The 22,258-nt window shown below is 44.7% G+C and overlaps 1 protein-coding gene across 3 annotated transcripts in view; it reads left to right on the top strand.

The window, feature by feature from the left end:
- The first annotated feature begins 3,912 nt into the window (after positions 1 to 3,912).
- VWA7 (von Willebrand factor A domain containing 7) overlaps positions 3,913 to 22,258 on the top strand; it is a 33,568-nt gene continuing 15,222 nt past the window's right edge. For 2 of the 3 annotated variants that reach the window (XM_060239133.1, XM_060239132.1), the window contains exons 1-8: positions 3,913 to 3,970; positions 9,036 to 9,287; positions 9,873 to 10,154; positions 12,065 to 12,161; positions 14,192 to 14,314; positions 16,065 to 16,260; positions 18,503 to 18,672; positions 20,382 to 20,494. In XM_060239133.1, coding sequence (XP_060095116.1) covers positions 9,051 to 9,287; positions 9,873 to 10,154; positions 12,065 to 12,161; positions 14,192 to 14,314; positions 16,065 to 16,260; positions 18,503 to 18,672; positions 20,382 to 20,494 — 1,218 coding nt within the window. In that variant the 5' untranslated portion in view covers positions 3,913 to 3,970; positions 9,036 to 9,050. Of the gene's footprint in view, positions 3,971 to 9,035; positions 9,288 to 9,872; positions 10,155 to 12,064; positions 12,162 to 14,191; positions 14,315 to 16,064; positions 16,261 to 18,502; positions 18,673 to 20,381; positions 20,495 to 22,258 lie in introns of those variants that run through there. The other variant, XM_060239134.1, reaches the window with a different exon arrangement.

The raw sequence follows: 22,258 nt of genomic DNA, 5'->3' as shown, positions 1-22,258 counted from the left end.
GTGGATCCATCTGCTATTAAAGGGATGGCTGAGTTAGAAGTCTGAATCATCGCTGGCATATAGACAGAGGTCTTGCCTACCCCACCCCCACGCAGTTTTCTAGCTCACTGCTAAATTTAAAGCTGTTTTGCTAGGGAGCCTGGAAGTCCTTGCTGCTAGATCTTCTGTTCTCTTCCCACCCAAAAAGAACCCAGGAATCCTAGCTACCCACCCACCTCTATAACTCAATCAAGGTATTCAGCAATCTCCTGCCATGACTCAGGACTGCTTTCTGTGCCAAGAATCCACTTAGCTTAATACGGAAGAATCTCTCCCCCCCCCCCCCAAAGGACTACTGTTTTTCTCCTGTGGATTGAGTCGCACTGCAGATGAATAGCTGAGATAATGCGGGAGCATTTCCATTTCCATTTGTGCCTTTCTAGATGCGATCATATTCTGTCTCCAGAGAGCGTAACTTCAGCCTATTGCTGCTTTGCTCCTGTTGTCTTGAACACATGAAACTGCCTTCTACTGAATCAGACCATGGGACCATTGAAGTGTGGTCTACACAGACAGGCAGCGGCTCTCCAGGGCCTCAGGTGGAGAGGTCTTTCACATCACCTACTACCGGATCCTTGTAACTGAAGATGCCAGGGATTGAACCTGGGACCCTCTGCGTGCCAAATGGGTGCCCGGTCACAGCTGCAGCCCCTTCTGATGGTCTACCACTGAGCTAGGGTCCCCACCATTTAGCAGCTGTTTTGAGATAGTCAATGAAAGCAACGTTTTTCCTTGCTGGGAATCTATGAAAATTTTTTTCTAACTTTTGGTTGGAAGAGCTGGTACCTGAGATCAATCTATTACATTTTTATCATTTAAAAAGATAGTGTATTGCACCCCACCCCACCCCCTTGCTCTGTAAAAATGCTTGGGAGGTAGGGCAAACTGAGAGCAAATGACTGGCTTAAGGTCACCCAAGTGCATTTCGTGATTGTCGGGGAAGGGTGAACCCCAGTTCTACCTTGACCAGAATTCTGGCTACTGCACTGTCTTGGATGTTAAATGTGGTTGGAGACACAGAATATGCAAAGCACATGCGCTGCTTCTGGGAAATATTTCCCTTTTCTGTGGCATGACACATGAATTTGCCTTATATGGAATTGGATCTTTGGTCTGTCAAGGTCAGTATTGTCTACTCAGATTGGCAGAGGCTGGCTGAGATCTCAGGCTGAGGTCTTTCACATCACCTCCTGTCTTGTCCTTTTAACTGGGGCTGATCTTGGGACCTTCTGTGTGCAAAGCAGAAGCTCTGCAGTTGAAACATGGCTCCCAACCTTGCGGTGAGTGTGAGACTCTATCCCATGTCTCATAGTCAAGTTGATGGAAACATTTTAATATCCTTATCCAAAGGATCTAAGAACATACAAGGCTTGCCTGTCTATGATTGGCCAACCTCCAGGTGATGGCTGGAGATCTCCTATTACAACTGATCTCCAAGCAACAGAGATTAGTTCATCTGGAGGAAATTGAAGAAGACAATCATAGATTTATACCCCACCCTTCTCTCTGAATCAGAGCCTTAGAGCGGCTTACAATCTCCTATATCTTCTCCCCCCACAACAGACACCCTGTGAGGTGGGTGGGGCTGAGGGAGCTCTCACAGAAGCTGTACTTACAAGGAAAACTCTTGCGAGAGCTATGGCTGACCCAAGGCCATTCCATCAGCTACAAGTGGAGGACTGGGAAATCAAACTGGAGAGCCAGTTTGGTCTAGTGGTTAAGTGTGCGGATTCTTATCCGGGAGAACCGGGTTTGATTCCCCACTCCTCCACTTGCACCTGCTAGCATGGCCTTGGGTCAGCCATAGCTCTGGCAGAGGTTGTCCTTGAAAGGGTAGCTGCTATGAGAGCCCTCTCCAGCCCCACTCACCTCACAGGGTGTCTGTTGTGGGGGAGGAAAGTAAAGGAGATTGTGAGTCGCTCTGAGACTCTTCAGAGTGGAGGGCGGGATATAAATCCGATATCTTCTTCTTCTTCAAACTCAGTTCTTTCAGATAAGAGTCCATGCACTTAACCACTACACCAAACTGGCTCTCTTTGGACGGTGGATTCCATGGCAATATATTGGACTGAAATCCCTCCCTTTCCCCCAACCCCCCCCCTCACTCTCAAAATGTGTTCTTGAGGTGTGTGTGTATGAAAAAGGGCCCTGAACTCCTCAGGAAGAGAGCAGGCCCACTCCATTATCCATAGGATGGAGAGCAGAGGATGGGATAGAGTGAGCGTTGCCAGGTACCCCCACGGTGCTGATGGAGGATGAGGGCGTAAGGTTGTCAGATCCAGGTTAGGAAACTTTTTTTTAAAAAGTGTGTGTGTGTATATAATTAAATATTAATAAGTATCCAATAGTAAGTCAGTAGAAAGAAAAAATTAGGAAACAAATTACATTTAGGAAAATACACATGCATTACCAACCTAAATGAGTTGGTCTGTATTTTCTTTTTTAAAAACTTAAAACAAATATTGCCTCTTAAAGCCTGTTAATAACTTCCAACATATTACTATATTCTCTATATTCTTTTGACACTAAATATTCTGTAACTGGAAACCAGCCTGTCACAAATCTAGAATCAAATAAATCTTGTAGGGTGAGAAAATCTAAGATTTTGTCTCCAATTCAAAATTTGGGTTAGGAACTCTTGGGGATGGAGGCTGGGAAGGACAGGGCCTCAGTGGGGTATAATGCCAGAGAGTCCACCCTCCAAAGCATCCATTTTTTCCAGAGGAACTGATCTCTGTAATCTGGAGATGAGCTATAATTCCAGAGGATCTCCAGGTCCCACCTGGAAGCTGGCATCCCTAAGTGATGGGGACTCCCTGGGGAAGGTTGTCACTGCCAGCTTCTATTTCTTTTTGAATTGGCCTTGTTTCTGTGCTGATAGGGCAGCCTATCTTAACAGAATCACAGCAGGTGTAGCCAGTTTGGTGTATTGGTTAAGCCTGCGGACTCTTATCTGGGAGAACTGGGTTTGATTCCCCACTCCTCCACTTGCACCTGCTGGTATGGCCTTGGGTCAGCCATATATCTGGCAGAAGTTGTCCTTGAAAGAGCAGCTGCTGTGAGAGCCCTCTCCAGCCCCACCCACCTCACAGGGTGTCTGTTGTGGGGGAGGAAGGTAAAGGAGATTGTGAGCCGCTCTGAGACTCTTCGGAGTGGAGGGCGGGATATAAATCCAATATCATCATCATCATCATCATCATCATCATCATCATCATCATCATCATCATCATCATCATCATCATCATCTTCATCTTTTTTTTCCTTGGCAGGAAACCACGGGGATGGGGATTTTTGCGCCACAGGCTAGGGCAGGTCGCTGCTGAGGGCCGGAGGTCAGCAACAACACCCACCACCACCACCACCTCTAAGCTGCAGAGTCTTGCAAGCAAAAATCTACTACGTTGTGAGCTAGTGGCATTAACGTTGTGAGCTACTGCATAAATTATTGTGCTCTGAGGCCATTTCTCTTGAGCTAAGACAAAAATGTGTGAGTCGGAGGCTAGAAATCTGTGAGCTAGCTCCCACTCACTCAGCTTAGAGGGAACACTGGCCACCATCACCCCGGCCGCTTGAACTGCAGTCTCGGCAGCAGCCACTCGGAGGGCCCGGTTGGCAACAGGGGCGGCTGCCCCGCCCTCCCTTTCCCTGCTCCAGCAGCAGCTCCTCCGCCCGCCGCGCCTCCCTTCACGTGCGGCTATAATTATCGCCGTGACTGCAGCGGTGGCCCCGGATGGCTCTTGGACCCGCTAGGAGCCTGTTATTAATAGGGGCTGGCAACAGGGGCGCTGCGTGGGCCCGGGCGGAGGGGCGGGGCCTCGGGGGCCAGTAAATAGGTTGGGGGCGGGCCCCTGGCCAAGGGCTCTGGGGGGTGCCGCCGCCGCCGCTCCCAGGACCCTCAAGGTGAAGAAGGATCGCTGATCTCTGCTGCCCGGTAGGTGCCAGCGAGGGGACATCTTTTAGGGCGCATGGGGGGGGGGGGTAAGGATACAGAGCGGCGTCCAACTGTGTTTCTTAAAGCGGGCGAACTGCACCTGCACAGCAGCGAGGCTTGAACCTTGTTTTGCTCTTGGGGTCTAAGCTTGACTCTAACCCGCCACCACCCCCTTGGAATTTTGGATATGGTGCGTGTGTCCTTTCTGCTTGTCTTTTCCCCTCCTCCTTTATTTTATAACATAAGCCGGAGGTGCAACCATATGGAGAATTTGTTGGTGCATTTGCCATCCAGTTTCCCTTGAGCGGCCCCCACCCCTGGATTTTTCAGTGTTTTCAGGAAGGTGGATTCTCATTTGTTAGCTGAGGGCATGAAGTCTTGGTGGGCTTGGAGGCTAAGACAGAAAGGAAAACCACACGTGGAGAGTTGTAGGGAGGAAGGAGGAAATCGTAGCAGGTGCAGCATTTACCTTAGGGGAGCCAGAAAGTGGCACCTGTTGAAACCCTCTACTGTTGCAGAAAGCCACTGCCTGCTCTTGCACCTGTCCAGCTTGCATGGAGTTTTCCATGCCTGTGCTCCAGATTATCTATTGTCTCTTCAGGATGACACAACTCACAGGCTTTGACAAATATTTCAGCCCCTGGTCCCCTTTTTGGAGACGTAATTGCAGCTCTCATGGGAGCGTCAAGAGTGGGCAGAGGAGAGCTGGCATTCTGGTTGGGGTTTTGAGTGGGGGGGGGGCGGAAATAAAGTGTGAAGCACAGATTCGAGTCTGCAAGCTGCTGTCAGGAGACATGCAGTAAGATGTGTTTGGTTACTTTCTAGATGCCTCTCAGCAGAGTCTTATGTGCCCCAGGCAAGAATATAAAATTATGTTATTAAAAGTAAAGAAATACATATTTTCATAGTAGTTATTTTGGTCAAAAGGTAAATACATAAATAACAAGAATAACAATAACTCAGCACTCATTTTAGTCATGATATACTTTTTCTGTGCCCCTCAGCTTTGTGTGCAGTGGCTCAGAGTTGTATTGATATTCAAAGCTGCCAAGCTCAGGAGGGGTGAGAATGTTACAAAAAAGAGGCTGCTTTTAAATAATGCTGAATCAAAAGAATAACCAATCCACTGGGAGTGAGTGAGGACTTATTTCAACTGCTGACTGATAAGTGAAGTCGGATTAACATAAAATAGGTCTTATGTTAATCCGACTAGGTCTAGAGTACAGTTTAGTCCAGTGGCACCTTTAAGACCAACAGAGTTTGATTCTGGGTATAAGCTTTCATGTGCATGCACACTTCCTTGGATGCACACAAAAGTTTCTAATTAAACTTTGTTGGTCTTAAAAGTGGTACTGGACTCAAACTTCGTTCTGTTGCTTCAGACAAACACAGCTACCTGAATAAAATAGGTCTAGTGGTTGACAGACATATTTAATCAGAAAAGCACAGTTAGCTGGCCCTGAAATGAGCGTTCTTTTAAACCTCTTCACTGATTAATCATAAAACATGAGGCAGCACTGACAGCCCCATTAATTAAGCTGGTGTGATCATGTGCATACAATTCTGTATACTCCTGTGAGGCTGATGATGTTTTCACTGCACACATATTTATGAATAAATAAATAATAAAGGAATAAGCCCCATTGAATGATTATAGGACTTGCTCCGAAGTAAACTTGCATCTTGTGAGGCTCTATGTAGGATTAGTGTTCACACAGATTGTGCTGTGGCATAACATAGCTTGATTTCCTAAAAGATGTCGAGGCGTACAGTGGTTAGAAAAAAGCTTTTAGTGCACAGTTCCAGGCACTCTCTCCATATAGTCCATCTAGACATTTAGAACAATGCCCTAAATAGAAACACAATTTTCTGGACTGTATGGTTAGTCAATGTGTGTGTGTGTGTTTGAAATAATGTAACCAAAATATATGCATTACTGTTTCCGTGTGACTATTGAAAGCTATGAGGAGTAATGGGCTCTTTTGTGCAGGTAATCGGGTTACTCTGTACAAAATGGTACTCAAATTTACTTGGATAAATAGAGACTGTGGTACTCAAGCTTACTTGGACAAATAATTATAGCTTATTGTAAGCAGGTTCGTGTTATATAATTTTTGCACCACTTAATGTATTATGTCAGAATTTATGCTATGCATCTATTCTTTCTGGTGTTTCCAGACTTCTACAATCCTAATGCACTTATTTTGCTGATCCGTCTTGAGTCCCTGTGAGAAAAGTTGACTATAAATAATGTAACTAAATAAGTGACTCTTGTATGGCATAAGGTATATAAGAATGTCCTTGTTCCTGTAACTTTGTCCATGTGTGTAGCTTGCACCAAACATACACAGTGTGTGCCTCTTTAATCTTAAGTGAATATTTTGTCTTGGTCCTAACATAGAGTTTCAGGTGCAGAGTAAATAAATGGCTAGACCAACACATTGCTCATAGTAAAGCACCAGTAGAAAAAGAAACAAATACAATATAGCTATTGAACTTTTTATCACTACAGCAATTTACTGTGTAGGTTTCTAGATAAGATTGACACCGTTTCCCTGCTTCAAGAGCAAACAGTGTAGCTTTTTCTGTTGTTATACAATTGGGTTTTTTTAACCTCTAGTTTAGCCTTTCCTAATGGGAAGGAGTTCTAGTACAGAACCAGAGGACAGTAGCCCTCTCGCCCCTTTATATTATTGTCCCCATGTCTTGTATTAGAGCGTGGATAAGAGGAGTGCTGAAATTCTGTGGAAAGAAGCTTTTCTCTCACCGTCGTATATTCGTATGGTTCCCTAGTTTTGTATCACAGCACCTTCCTGGATGAAGGAAAGGATGAAGAAAAGTGTTGCGATTCTATGGAGAGAAGCTTTTCTCTTGCAGTTGTAGTACTAGAACTTTGGGGTTACCTGGTGATATTGATGAAACTGAAGTTCAGAAAGGAGGGGACCAGCTAGTGACACACCTGTCATGCATAGGAACACTTCTTCCCACAGTACCTAATTAAAGAATGTCTTATTGTGTGATCTGAAGATAGCTGTTAGTTTAAAAGACTACAAAAAAGGTTTAGACAGTCTCTTAAAACTTCGCTGAATGGAACCTCCGTGTACAAAGGCAGTATATCCCTGCACAAGAAATCTGTCATTTTATTGTCTTTTTCAGCCAAAAATGTGACTCCCCAACTGACTCATGGGAACCTTGCCATTTGGGACTAGATTTTTTTTTTAAAAGTTCAATACAAAGAGGTTCCTTGAGGAAACAGTTGTCAGCTGAGCCAGTTTCCAATTTGGCGGTTTCTCTGAGGGGCTAATTGATGGGATTTGGAAGCTGAAGGGAAGGGGGCCCCTTAGTCCGAACATAATGGAGACCAACAGAGGAAAGCCGTCAGCATCATTCTGAGCTTGGGAGTCCTTCGCGGCTTTGCTTTGGTTGCCGTTGGAAACCGAGTGGTAGAGAAAACAGGCTTGGATCTTACCCAGGGAGCCAGTTCTTATGTTCTCCTGACTACGTGTTCAGAAGTGTTAATGAAAACTGAGCATGCTGGCTTGACTGTAGCTGGACAGCAGTCTTTGAGGCACATTTCAAAGCTTGTCTGTCATGCCTGAAGGACAGCAAGAATTCAGACTCCACCTGCCGCTGCTTGCTGGCATGAAGGGAAAGCGTACCTCAACACCCCCCTAGAGTTGCAGGGCCCTGTCCTGGATGGCCCAGGCCAGCTCAGTCTTGTCAGACCTTGGAAGCTAAGCAGGGCCAGACCTGGTAAGTATTTGGATGAGAGACCACCAAGGAATTCCAGGGTCACTATGCAGAAGCAAGCAATGGCAAACCACTTCTGTTAGTCTCTTGCCTTGAAAACAAGAGTGAAAGGTTGCCATTAGTAGACTGCAACTTTATGCCACTTGAAATGCACAGTTTCAGGGCATTCTGGAGCATATTCTCAGGGAAACAGTGCAAGGGCCAATCCACACGCTTTCCTCAATACACATTATCTGTGTATCTGTTCAGTTTTTCAGTTTGGTGTCTGTTTATGTCGGAGCTGTTATCTTTCTGGCCAAGCTGCCTGCTTCATCAGCCAAGTTCTAAGAAACTGCCAAGTGCAGAGCTCAACTGTCAACGTGCAGGGTTTGTGAGGAGGGAAAGAAAAGAGACCACCCAGTGAAAGAGATAGGCAAGCCCAGTGTTATTATGAGGGGCTGCATGAATCCTCAGCTGTTCAGTAGCTAGCCTGCCTCATCTGACACTGAAAAGGAGATCTTGTGTGAAAAGATCCATGACAGACACTACAACCCTTGTCTCAAGAGAACATTTTTTTCCCCAAGTCACTGTCTTTTTCACATGGGGGAGGCAATGTCATCAGATATTAGAAAGGGAGGGTTACCATGTTCCTCTTGCATCCAGGGCTTTTCTTTTTAGCAGGAACACAGTTCCGGCTGGTTTGGTGTCAGGGTGTGTGGCCTAATATGCAAATGAGTTCCTGCCTGTGTTCCCTCTAAGCTGCAGAGTCTTGTGAGCAAAAATTCTACTATGTGAGCTACTGGCATTAAAGTTGTGAGCTGTTGGCATTAAAGTTGTGAGCTACCACATAAATTAATTTGCTTTGGGGCCATTTTCCCTGAGGTAAGACAAAAATGTGTGAGCTGGAGGCTAAAAATCTGTGAGCTAGCTCATGCTAACTCAGCTTAGAGGGAACAATGGCCTGCTGGGCTTTTTCTATGAAAAAGCCCTGTGTGAAAAATGGTGACATCAGGGGGTGTGACCTAATATGCAAATGATTTAATGGAGGGCTTTTTCTACCCCCCCCCCCCCAAAAAGCCGTGCTTGTATCCCAGTAGTTTGTTCTTTCCCCCAGTGCTGGGATAGGCATTAAATGAGGTCAATGCAGGAATATACCACTGATCATACTGTTCTTTCTGTGCTTGGATGTTTGTTGTGCCTGATGGACATGGATAAGCTAGACCTGTGCCAGAAGAACTTGGAGTGGAGCCAACTGGTCTTTGACAGAGGTCTGTGCTAAAGCACTGCAGAACAGTCAGTGGCTGCCAGTTCCAATTCCTACTTTGTCTCTGTGCAGATAAATGTATCCAGTATGGACCATACCCTGGGCAGCTTCTGGGGCCTCTTTTGGACTCTGATGCTGTTGCATTTGCCGCTGCAAAGAGTTCATGGATTCTTCCCCAACTTCTGGTCTCGGGCCATGGCTTTTGCGTGGGGCTCCATTACACACCAAGACATGACTGAAGATGCCATTCTCAGCGTCACCTTGCGGCTTTTCATGGAGATGCCTCATCCCAAGGGGAAGCACATCCGAGAGGAAGACTTCAAGGTGAGAGGAAATGGGTCTTGGTTTCTTAAAAGGTAATCAAGAATGGGATCCTGGAAAACGGGAAATGTTGACAGAGGGCAGGTTTGCCAGGTCCTACCTCTGCACTGGCGGGGGCGGGGGGGGGGACTGGTGGATGTTCCTGGAGGGGAAGGGGATGTGACTTCTAGGTACAGGCACGTGCGTGCACACACACACAAATAATACAAAAATACACACACACCCCAACATTGCGGAGGGGTTCTATGGCAAACCTTAACTTAATATGGGACCACACAGCATTCCACTTTCGCTGGTTTTGCCTGTGCTTCCACTTCCTCGGCAGAGAAGGGATTCCCAAAACTAAGAGGACCAAGGAATCTCAAAGCTGGAGCTGATCTTGAAACCCTTCCTAAGTAGTGCCGGATAAAACCCTGTGGAGGCCCCTAGACAGTCAAAATCTTGGGGGTCAACCCTGCTTAGCTATGATTTCTGATGGGATCAGATTAGCCTGAGCCATCCAGGTCAGGGCCTGTTGTTTGTAGCCACCGCTATACCTAAGAACACTGTGCTCTCCTTACCTTTTGCCCCCTCCCCTCTCTCACCTAGAACAGAACCCTCCTGGCCGATGACATCTTTGCAGCTTTCTTTGGTCCGAAGGTATCAGCCAAGCGTTTTCGTGGGGCCATTGCTCAGGTGACCAATGCCAATGCCGCCATGGACTTCCTGAACACTACACGGGACGACCCTGTGCTGCACTTCGATTCAGAGCTCATCCACTCTGCAAATGCCTGGCTATTGCAAGCTCGCAAGGAGGTCTTGCAAGCCGTGCACTCAGAGCAGTATGGCATTGCCCGAGAAAAGTTGGGGCAGCTGCTACATACGTTGCAGGTACGTTAGACATTATACTTATTATTGCCGTTTTCATTATTGTTGTAGTCAGGGCTTTTTTGGTAGGAATTTATTTACATATTAGGCCACACCCCTGATGTCATCCTTGTTGGGCACAGGGCTTTTTGCAGAAAAAGCCCAGCAGAAACTCATTTGCATATTAGGCCACACCCCCGGACACCAAGCCAGCCGGAACTGCATTTCTGCTTTTTAAAAAAGCCCTGGTTGTAGTTATTTACTTCATTTATGTTCCTTCTTTTTCCCCGATGGGGACCCAGAGTGGCTTACCCTGTTCTCCTCTCATTCATTTCATCCTCACAACAACCCTGAGAGGTAGGTTAGGCTGAGAGTATGTAGCTGGCTCAAAGTCACCCTGCAAATTTCCATGGGAGAGCAGGGAATTGAACCTAGGGACTCCCAGATCCTAGCATGACTCTATACCAGGCTGGCTGTCAAAGAACCCTAATAGGGCTATATGGGTGGTTTTGAGCTGGAGACTGTATAATTTTGTTCCTCTTTGTTTTTGTTAATATATTTTAGCAGATTTCTTGAGTCTATTTAAATGTTACAAACACATACAATTCTAGGGATAACCTACGGTTTAAAAAACCCCTGGAAGTAAGTGGGTTGTGGTGGTCTTAATTAGGGGGGGGGGGTGGTTAGCAGGAATGCACAGGAACACAGTTCTGGCTGGCTTGGCATCAGGGGTGTGGCTTAATATGGAGTTTGAGAGCTAATCCAAAACTTCCATGGTTCAAATTTTTGTAAATGGAAATTCAGGTCTGGAATCAGGGCAGGGGAATAATGCAGCAGAGTGGGACTAGGATCAGGATGTTTCAACTCAAATCTATATTGAGGCATGACGTTCACAAGGTAACCTTGGGCCAGTCTTTGGCAAACCTGCCTTATCTCTGCTCACGACCTGAGTTCGATCCCTGGTGGAAGCTGGGTTTTCAGGTAGCTGGTTCGAGGTTGACTCAGCCTTCCATCCTTCCAAGGTCAGTAAAATGAGTACCCAGCTTGCTGGGGAGAAAGTGTAGAGGAGTGGGGAAGGCAATGGCAAACCACCCTGTAAAAAGTCTGCCCTGAAAACGTTGTGAAAGCAACGTCACCCCAGAGTTGGAAATGACTGGTGCTTGCACAGGAGTCCTTTCCTTTCCTTTCCTTTCCTTTCCTTTCCTTTCCTTTCCTTTCCTTTCCTTTCCTTTCCTTTCCTTTCCTTTCCTTTCCTTTCCTTTCCTTTCCTTTCCTTTCCTTTCCTTTCCTTTCCTTTCCTTTCCTTTCCTTTCCTTTCCTTTCCTTTCCTTTCCTTTCCTAGTGAAAAATGGAGGGGAGGCACCTTATGTATGCTACCCCAGGCTCCTTGGAAGAACAGTGGAATTCAGATGTGACTTTAGACTTTTTAAAAGCCATGATACACTTTGCGGATGCTTCCCAGGGAAATGGAGCCGAGAATTCTCCCGCATGAATCTTGTTGCTCACCTGCTTAACTTATCCCTCCCCCCGGAGGTTTTCTACTGCGAGAGAGACTGAGGCATTCATCTTCTGTATATTTACTGATTTTGTGGTTACTAAGCAATGAGGGAAAGGCATTTAGTATCTCTGAGCATGGGAAACCCTATTTGCATAATAAAGCGGCTTTGAGCCCATCAAGGACTGCATTCTGAATTCCCAGTGCATCTATTTAAATAATGCTGGTGGATTGAGTGCCAGCTAGGCTGCTGCTACGGCTTTATTTTACCATCTGTTAACCTCTATATTATCTCTCTTTATTTATCCATAATCTGATTTTTTTCAGCAGATTATGTGGTAGTTGAGGATATAGAACAGTGATCCGTGCTGTTATTGATTTGCTTTGTTCTGTTAATGAAAATTCTTTGATTCTCGCCCGCCTAATTATCTTTGGCCAGGATTTTTATAGCCACAGCAACTGGGTAGAGCTTGGGCACCGGCACATTCACCCACACCTGCTCAAACCAGGCCGGGAAATCAAGTCCATTGCAGAAGGTAACGGAACTGTCGGTGTTTTCCCAAATATTCCTGCTGTGTCTTTCTGCTTTCAGACCCTCAAAACAGTTTGCAGCAGTTGGGTTAGTAAACTCAAACCTTAGCGTAAAAAATCTGGTTTTAAAATACAAACTGCACCTATTATAAAAATTAAGACACTAGATAACAAACAAACAACGCCCACCTCCCCAAAAAAACCCCAAAGACAGTGGTTCTCCATAGATTCACCAGAGGAAAGACCCAGACTATACACCATATAACCTCTGAGGGATCTTTGAGAATAAGCAGGTTTAAAGGAGTGATGATGTTCCTTCAGATTAATCTAGTCCTAAATTGTTGGAATCTTTAGAGGTTAAAAACTGCCATTTTGAATATACCCTAGCATGGAAGCCTTCAGGTTTTTAAAACAGAGGTCTGCCCCAGAACTAATTTTCAATGGCATGTCCCCTTTCTCCCAGTGCCTTATTTCATATCCAGAGTGCCATTAAAGTGGCTCATTAAATGATCAAGAGTCAACCAAGGTGCTGTTTTTTCTCTCAGAAAGTTAAATCATTCTGTTAGAAAGGGAAGGTGGCATGGTATGGTCTGATCTCATCAGATCTCAGAAGCTAAGCAGGGTCGGTACTTGGAGGGGTATCCAGAATTTGGAAGCCTGCTCTCCCACACTTTGCAAACAGTAACCTTTTAAAGTTTAAAGGGATTATGTACCAGCCAAGACACGACCTCCTCCCTTGCTGCTCATGCTGCCTCTTCCAAACACAAAACATTCCCCAAATTTGAGGATATCCAGGGCTTGCTTTGTAGCAAGAACTCCTTTGCATGTTAGGCCACACACCTCTGATGTAGCCAATCCGCCAAGAGCTTTCAGAGCTCTTAGTACAGGGCCTACTGTAAGCTCCAGGAGGATTGGCTACATCAGGGGTGTGTGGCCTAATATGCAAAGAAATTTCTGCTACAAAAAAAAAGCCCCGAGGATATCAATTTTCATTTTTCCTTGAATCTCAGGAGCATTTTTGATAATTTTGGGTATCCCCAAGCTGAACCAAACCAGGAATTCTGGGTTTAATTTTGTCAATTAAATATCGAAATGGATGCCCCTAAGATTGAGTCTTAGTTTGTATAAAGTGGTTTTCACTCACCAGCAATACAGCAAGAATGGCTTTGTCCACCTCCATTCAATATAGAGAAAACGAGAAGTCTAGAAAGAACTTTTACTTGGCATTCAGATTAAACAATGTAAAAACAAAAGCATGTGGACATGTGAATGAAATCTTTCTGAGATATTGGAATGATCTTAGTTTTCACTTTTGCTTATAAAAGAAAGGATTATTTTGCAACCCCCCACGGGGAGGGTGGGGAATAAATCAAATTAAACATAAACATTAAATAGGGAGGAGAAATTGGCTTCCGTCTAATTTGGTGCCCCTTAAACCCTGATGTCCTCAGCAACTGACTGGTTCACATATATAGCCAGGAAGGCTCTGAGGCAATTTCTTGCATTACAGTGTGGATTCTAGAAGCAAAGCTTTCCAGGCTGAAGGAAGTAGATCAAGATGGGTTGCTGTGTTTGTCTGTAGGAGTAGAAAAGAGCAAGGGTCCAGTAGAGCAAGACTGATAAAATTTGTCGCAGGGTAGGAGCTTTCGTGCCACAAATTTTGTTGGTCTTTAAGGTGTTCCTAGACTCTTGGTCTTTCCAGGGCAAAGGAAGTTATTTCCAGACGCACAAGGCTGGCACCACTCATTATAAAACTTTGCTGATATTGCTGTGGGACTTGCAGCATTACTCTGTGTGCAACCTGGATCGCTTTTTGGTGGGATACTGGAAAGACCTTAACCAAGAAGAAATGTTCACTTTTGGAAAGGCCTTGCCAGAAGTGGAGGTGGCGTTGAAAGTTTATCGGTCAAATTGGGGAAAGGTGGCAGGGAAACTGAAGCCCTTGCTGAGTTGTGTGTGTTGCCCAGATCTGGTGACTGAATCCAGGACTGCTTGGCTTGTCCATTTTCTTATTGCCTCTCTCCTGTACCTGCAGCTGACATCCAGACTTGCAGCAGCTGTCTTTACTGGACATGTGAAGGAAATCTCTTAGAAGGCCTTGCTACTAAAGGACTTTTGACCACTGGTTACTATGGCACCAAGCCAGAAAAACCCAAAGGTATGTTTTTAATTGTCAGGGCATGGCTCTAATTTTGAGGTGGAGGTTATTTCATTAAATAGGTTAGTTTTTCCTTTTTGTATTGCCCATGTGTAATTTCATTTTTTAAAAATTAAGATGTTTAAATAGTAACCTTTAATAGTAACCTTTAATGGGATATGACAATTTGACAAGCAACCAACGGCCAGCAAGAGAACAGTAATCAAGAGCAATTATTGGTACAGTCTCTCCTTTCGTCTGTGCTATAATATCCTCTTTAAGGTGCAGTGACCAAGACTGTATGCAGTATTCCAAATGAGATTGCACCATAGAGTTATACAGGGCATGGAAAAAGTGCAGAAAAGGGCAAATGGAATGATTAAAGGGCTGGAATACTTTCCCTATCAAGAAAGATTAAAGCGCTTGGGGTTCTTTAGCTTGGAGAAACGTCGACTGAGGGGTAACATGATAGAGGTTTACAAGATTATGCATAGGATAGAGAAGGTAGAGAAAGAAGTACTTTTCTCCCTTTCTCACAATACAAGAACTCATGGACACTCAATGAAATTGCTGATCAGTCGATCAGTGGCAAGCCTATAAAGCAGCTTACAATAATAGTGTAAAACATTTCAGTTAAAACAGCAAATTGAAAATCTCCTCCCCCAACCCTCTCCCCCTGGTTTCCCACATCCTGGTTTGACACTCTAACTACTATACGAAACTGAAAATTCCACATTTCTTTCTTTCTGTTAATGATTGAGCAGGATGGAGTTTTGTTGTTTATGGAGCCTCTCAAATTCTGGCTAATACCTCATCTTTTGTAAGGAGTTCTGCTCAATCCCACAGAATTGGAAGGCCTTGTCCTGTCCTGTCCTAGATAATTAATGAAGGAATGGATCTTCAGTGCAACTCTTTTTGCTCTTCAGAGTTCTGTGTTTTTTTCTGGGAGGCCTAATGCTGTATTGTAACTGTTTCCGCTCCAGCAGTTTTGCTGTTGCTTCAGTTTATACAGGCTCCATCGTTAACCCTCATACCAGAAGAAGAGCCAGTGCAATAAAAACCAAGAGATCATCTTGTTAAAGACCTTGTTTCATACAGTGATCAAACATCTGAGCTGAAGGCCTCTCATTTAATTTTGTTTATCCTTGAGCTGGTCAAAGTACAGTGGTCTAGGCTCTGTACCAACCACTTAAAATACAGCTGAGGGGGTTGAATATTGTATTTTAAAAATCCTTCATGTAGGGAACTACCTTGTCAAGGAGCCCTTCTCCCTGATATACTAGTTTTCTTTACACAGGGAATTCTTTTTAACTTGGTGGGGAGAGGACGTTCAGTTATGCCATATGCTACTTGCATTCTGAATTCATTAAAAACCCCAGGAGGGATTCTGCCAGGTACGGTGGTGAATAATAGTGTAAAACATTTCAGTTAAAACAGCAAATCGAAAATGAATTCATCATTAATGCCCCGTATTTTGGCCTGGCTGCTAGAATGTGGTTGTCCTTTTCTTTAGCCTTTCCCCACCCCCCGTGAGGTGAATTTAGAGCTGACTCTGAAATACATGGGAAATCCAGATAGTTTGGGTTTTTTTAGTGTATTGGGGGTGGAAGTCCATTTTCCCTTTCTCTAGCCTTTCCCCACCCACCTGTGAGGTGAATTTGGAGCTGACTGAAAAAAATGGAAAATGTAGATATTTTGGGGTTTTTTTTTTAGCATATTGGGGGTGGGAGTCCATTTTCCCCCTCTCCCGTGTAATCTCCCTGTTTCACAGGGAAATGCAGTCACGGTGGGAAGTTTGATGACAGCCGTTACAGAGATCCTCATGGTGGTATCAATAAGGATAGTTCATCCTTGTTCTTCTCGCCCCACCACTATCTGCATAGCGAAGCAGCTGCGCTGGCCCGGGAGGCTTCGACACACTTCCTGGAGGTGCTGTGGCAGGATATTGGGAACAAACAGTTCATGAGGTAAAGGATCAGACTATTACACTGTGTTTGGCATTGTAATCCTTCCCTCCTGTCCGTGAGTTGCACACTCCTAACTTTTCCCTGCTCCAAGTTAATTACATAATCTCAGTGTGTTCTGTAACATTTCAAGGCCCTTTGCAGCTTGGTTACAAGCAGGGTTCTGTGTGTGGTAGATGAAATTAAGGATCTGCAGCTGAATTCTTGATTAATTAGGTCAGACTGATAATACCGTTGTCTTTGTACGTTTTGTTTTGGTCTCCCCTTCACTGTAAAGCCCTCAGCCTGCCCCAGCAGTTAGCTGCCAAGTTTTAGCAGTTTTAGCCTGCTCCCCACTCCCAACACACAAACTTTCTTTAGTCTCAAGAGTTGTGTGAGTTTTTTGCTCCAGCCTGTTCTTCCCGTTGCTTTTGTCAACCCACTGCCTTGGCCTCTACCTTCCCAAGCTGCTGTTCTAGGTCCACTGTTGGTTTTGTCACTCTCTTTTCAGTTTCCTCTGTTCACTCTCTGCACCAACATTCAGTTTCTACCACCAGCCCAAGACTATTGTCTTCCTGTCAGCAGCATGCAGCCTAGACTTTGACTCTTTTCAAACTGCCTTTGTATTCCATTTTAGTGACTGGCTGCCACTGGATTTTTTCCTGTCATTTCAGACAGACCCATTTTAGTAACCAGCTGCTAGTGGAATGTTCATACAAATCTGCTTGCATTGGTTTAGCAAAGCATGCTTGAGCCACTTTTGAAGGAAACTTTTCTTCTGTTTTCAACCCCTTTGTTGCACTTCTGAATCACTGTGGTACAATGCTCCCTCTAAGCTGTGGCATCTTAACAAGCAATGATTCTACTTTGTGAGCTACTGGCATTGAAGTTGTGAGCTGCTGCACAAATTAGTTTGCTCTGTGGGGGGAGGGGGTGTTGCTCTGGGGCTGTTTTCCCTGAGCTAAGACAAAAATGTGTGAGCCAAAAAAACCCTGTGAGCTAGCTCATACAATCTCAGCTTAGAAGGAACACTGCTGTGGTGTGCTGTTTAAAATGCCCATAGCGCTTCCTACAATGCCATCCCCCCTTTTTCACTGTGCAATCATTCTTAGACTTTTTAAACATTCTAAGTTGAGTGCTATAGCACTGAATTGCTATAGTGGCACCACTGAGATGCCTTGACATCCAAGGAAGATTCTGCGGTGAAAAAGGATGGTAAAAAAGTGGCACTGTTTGAAATGACCATAGCATTTCAGAGTAAGGCTGCCAGTCCCAAGTCCCAGCGGTGGTTCCACTGCTTTTGAGGGTTCAAACAGAGCAGCTGAGAGTAGGAAGCCCCACCAATGTCACTTCCAGGATGTTCCCCAAATCTCACCACCATGATGGCGATGGGACCTGGCCACCCTGCTTCAGAGACAGCTCATTAACAGAAAGAAATTCGCTGTATGAAACCCCTATCCCTATATCACTTTTCTCAAAATTGGGCCAAAAACAGATAACATCCAGTTTAGAACTATAATGTGAAAAGGGCCACTGTGTGGACCTTTTTTTAAAAAATCCCAGCTAAAACAATTTCTTAGAGATACTGATGGCCATCATTCTATTGCTGACCCTGGTTTTCCCATGAGAAGATAGAATGTTTGTGAACATTTCATAGGTTGCAGCAGCCCAGGCAATAGGAGGGCTTGCTGTCAAGACAGGTGACAGACCTTGTATGAGATTTAAGCAGCACTGAATGTGTGTCTGACCTTGCTCCTGTCGTATTGATAGGGACTGGAGTGGGACAAAGCACAGACAGAGGTGAGAAGATTCTGCAAGGGGGAAGAGCAGAAACCAAACCATTCCTGATGTAATTCCTGGAATTTTTTTATAGATGTCTTATGACATGAGCTGCTCCATGCCACTGATTCTTCTGAGACTTTCTCCACATCTGTTTATGTGGAGTCCCAGATTTGGGGTGGAATTTGGAGATGGCTTGCAGGCCGAATCACATTCTGGTTCAGAGTGTGCTGCAAGCTTGAGTTCTGGTACTTCCACAGCAAGCACATTGGTTGGACAGGAATTTCTTTGGGGTGCTTTGGGTATAGATTATCCTGCCCTCTGACAGGAACCCTGACCTAGTGATCCAAGAGGTGCTTTCCAACCCACAATAAAATGAAACTAAGTCTTCTAGCAGACAAGAAATCTTAGATTAATACTGTTTGTTTTTTCCCCTCCATTGTTCAGAAGTTAAATGCTCACTCATCAGTTTTGTTTCTGTTGTCAGATTACTAGATATCAGTCCAGCCACAGGTTTGAGCTTCATTGTGGACACCACTGGTAGCATGGGAGAAGAGATCAATGCAGCCAAATCCCAAGCCCGAAAAATCATTGATTCACGCCGTGGCACCCTCCAGGAGCCAGATTTCTATCTCTTAGTGCCGTTCAATGACCCTGGTGAGATGGGAGTGGAGTGGGTGGAAGATTTCAGTGTGTAACATGTCTCTCTCCTATGGATTTCATTTGGCACAATGGCCACAATCCTCCTTCTGATCTCCCAAATTCTAAAGTGCATTAGAATTTGTATTGCATCCGCAAATAGGGGGGATACTCTGCTCTGGTTCTCACTTAGAGTATTGTGTTCAGTTTTGGGCACCATATGAACATATGAAACTGCCTTATACAGAATCAGACTCTTAGTCCATCAAAGTTAGTAGACTTTTAACAGTAGGATGTTTGGAGATCATTAATTCATAGGGTCGTCACACATCATAGGGTGCATCTGTGTGACCATTGTGGGAACCGACTCTTGGACCAGAACGGTGGACCTTAGTTTTGATCCAGCAGCAATTTGTGTATGTTCTTCATATAAGTTTCATTTGTTCCAGTCCTATAATGGTTCTGATGAAATGCACGACCCAAGGAAGGATTTGAATTGAGTACTCAGTTCAATAGCTAGAAATGAAAGCTCTGCAGGCAAGTCATCACTGTAAGGCTGTTCCACAAGTTCTGTGGAGCAAACCTGGGTTTGCTATGGTGTACACTTTCCTGGCAGCCAGCTAGTGGGCTTCCACTGAATGTACCTGAATGATCCACAGGGCTTTTTTTTTGTAGCAGGAACTCCTTTGCATAAGAGGCCACAAATCCCTGATGTAGCCAATCCTCCAAGAGTTTACAGGGCTCTAGCACGGGGCCTACTGTAATCTCCAGGAGGATTGGCTGCATCAGGGCTGTGTGGCCTCATATGCAAAGGAATTCCTGCTACAAAAGAAGCCCTGATGATCCACATGCTTCCAAACAAGTGTGTTGGTCTCATTCACATGTTATTACATTTTTCAACACACACACACATTGAATAAAATGTAATGTACACAGTGTCTTCTGTTGTCATCTCCTGTCCTGGTGTCTGGAGAAAACCTCTTTCATTCACATTTCCATCTCTGGGGGCTGGTTCCTGCATATCTATTTGTCACTGGATGATTGCAGCATAAAGCAGCAGTTTGTGTAAATGCATTCAGATGAGTTGCCAGAGCTAGAGCTTTTGACAGCAGTACAAACATGATATAATCCAAGGCTTTTCTGCATTCTCATTTTTCTCACTTTTGTGTTCCTGTTGCTTTGGCAGGTGTTCCTGTTGCTCGTGTGTTTTGCTTCTTCTAGTGGTTAGTTTGATATTACATTGCATTATGTCTGGTATATCTCTCTGCAGATTTTAAACTGCAGGCTTTATGCCAGACATAAAGCAATGTAATTGAACATATTGAACATATGAAGCTGCCTTATACTGAATCAGACCCTCAGTCCATCAAAGTCAGGATTGTCTACTCAGACTGGCAGCGGCTCTCCAGGGTCTCAAGCGGAGGTTTTTCATGCCTATTTGCCTGGACCCTTTTTAGTTGGAGATGCCAGGGATTGAACCTGGGACCTTCTGCTTACCAAGCAGATGCTCTACCACTGAGCCACCGTATATGGAATCAGCCACTAGAAGAAACAAAACAGATGAGATACGGGGGGGGGGGGAGCAACAGGAACAGCAACAAAGGAAAATGAGGCTGTGCAAAAGCCCTCAGAGGAGTCAGTGCCTACATTCCACTACAACTTCGTGAGTGATGGGGATGCTGTGGGTGGATTGATTTTGATCACTGTCTCCCTCTTGTTGCTTCCAGATTTTGGTCCTTTACTTAAGACCAGTGACCCAGAAAAGTTCTGGGAATTTCTCGATACCATCCACCCTTTGGGCGGCAAAGATGAGCCCGAAATGTGCCTTTCTGCACTTGAGGTAAGACCAGTATGGACCCCCTACCAATCTCTGCATGATTTATTGAAGTGATTTTAGAGATCTGCATAATGGATTGAAGTGATCTTATGTCTTCTGAAACTTTACTTGCAAAACATCTCTGAGCATCTTGGAGTATTTAGGAAAAGGTTGTAGTCTCTCTGTGCTCTGCAGAGGATTGTATGCAAACATATTGATGCCCCCTTTTCTTTGTAAGCTCAAGGCAGCCATCGCAGCAGCCAAAGGTGCAGGGACCAAATATTTGCAAGCATGGAGCAAGTTAAAAGCCAATGAATGCAGGTAGTGCCCAATGTGCACACGTCAGCCAAAAAGTGACTTCTCTCCCAAATGACCCCCCAGAACAGAACTTGCCTTCCTGAAAGTGGCAAGCGAAGACCCCTGCTATACCCACTCTGGTAGGCCGTCAATCCATTGGAAGGGGCCTGCCAGTGAGAATACCCAGGAGGACCAACTGCTACCAAACAGAGCATTCTAGGCGAGGGCATCCCCAGAAGGCTGTCTGAGGAATGCAGCTGGTATTTTATGCATTCATTTACTTTATAGCCTGCCTTTCTCACTGAGGCTCAAGGTGGATTACAGCTCTCATAAAGGGCTTTAAAAGTGATAACTAGCACTCTGAATTCAGACCATAAGCAAACAGACAACCTGTTATATCGTGTCAAGCTGTGAATTTGGTGATGTTTCCCTTATTGAATTGTTTAGTTATTTTCCCTTGATTTTCGAGGGCCACAAAGCCTGTGCTGTAGTTTGGTTTCACTTACCTCTTCTGGTTGTTGGCTGTTAGTGTTTGTTCAAGCAGAGGCCAGAAAAGGCTCTGCTTTTGTTCCAATGAAACTTTCAGTCCTTTTGGCACAGTGCTGAGTGTTCCGTACTGTAGTCAGAAAGTCCTCTTGCCGCATTCTGTACCAATAGAAGCTTCTGAGACATTTTTGAAGGCAGTTCCACATAGAGCTCTTTAGAGTAGTCCAATCTGGTACAGTTAGGTCTGCAGATTTTCTTCAAAGGAGCTAGTTTATGAGGAAAGGGAAATGAAAAAAGACATTCCTATGGACGATGCTGACCAATATCAGAAGTTCACTTCATGGGGAAAACTGACAGGCCAATGAGGAGACAGCCTCTTTGAGGACAAGACAGTTTGTAGCTTATGCTAGGATGGGGAGGGTCACTGGTAGAGCATCTGTTGAGCATGGAGAAGTTCCTAGGTTCAGTTTCTAGCGTTTCTAGGTAAAAGGCTCAGGCAGAAACTGAGGTGGAAGACATCTACCTGAGACCATGGAGAGCTACTGAGGTACTGACCTGGATAGAGCAAAGATCTAATGCAGTAGAAGGCAGCTTTATATAATCAAGTGGCCTCCTTGGGCAGTAGGTGGCAGGTTCTGGTAAAATGAAACGAGACAAATGCCCAAGTGGATTGAAGCAAGAAGTGGTTCACTATCGTTTATGTATCGTATATAATATAGAATCATGATACAGGATTATGTACATCTTATATAATGTAGGATTGTCAAGCCATCAGTCCGGAGGCTGAGCATGCAATAATTCAATGCAGAAATATCCAAATAGTGCTCAGTACTCAATGGATTTCTCATAAGGGTTGATCCATTTTGATCCAAAGCCTTCCTTCAAGAACTCTCATCTGCTGAATGTACAATAATGCAGTATGTAGCACTAATATATATGGGAAGGTGGATCCACCCCTGCCAAAATTGATGCTCTTTATTTATCATTGTATCTCGGTAATCAATA

Source organism: Heteronotia binoei, chromosome 5, assembly GCF_032191835.1.
Source record: "Heteronotia binoei isolate CCM8104 ecotype False Entrance Well chromosome 5, APGP_CSIRO_Hbin_v1, whole genome shotgun sequence".
NCBI classification, from domain to species: Eukaryota; Metazoa; Chordata; class Lepidosauria; order Squamata; family Gekkonidae; genus Heteronotia; species Heteronotia binoei.
The sequence above is the reverse complement of the archived record's forward strand: the minus strand, read 5'-3'. Positions and strand labels throughout refer to the sequence as shown.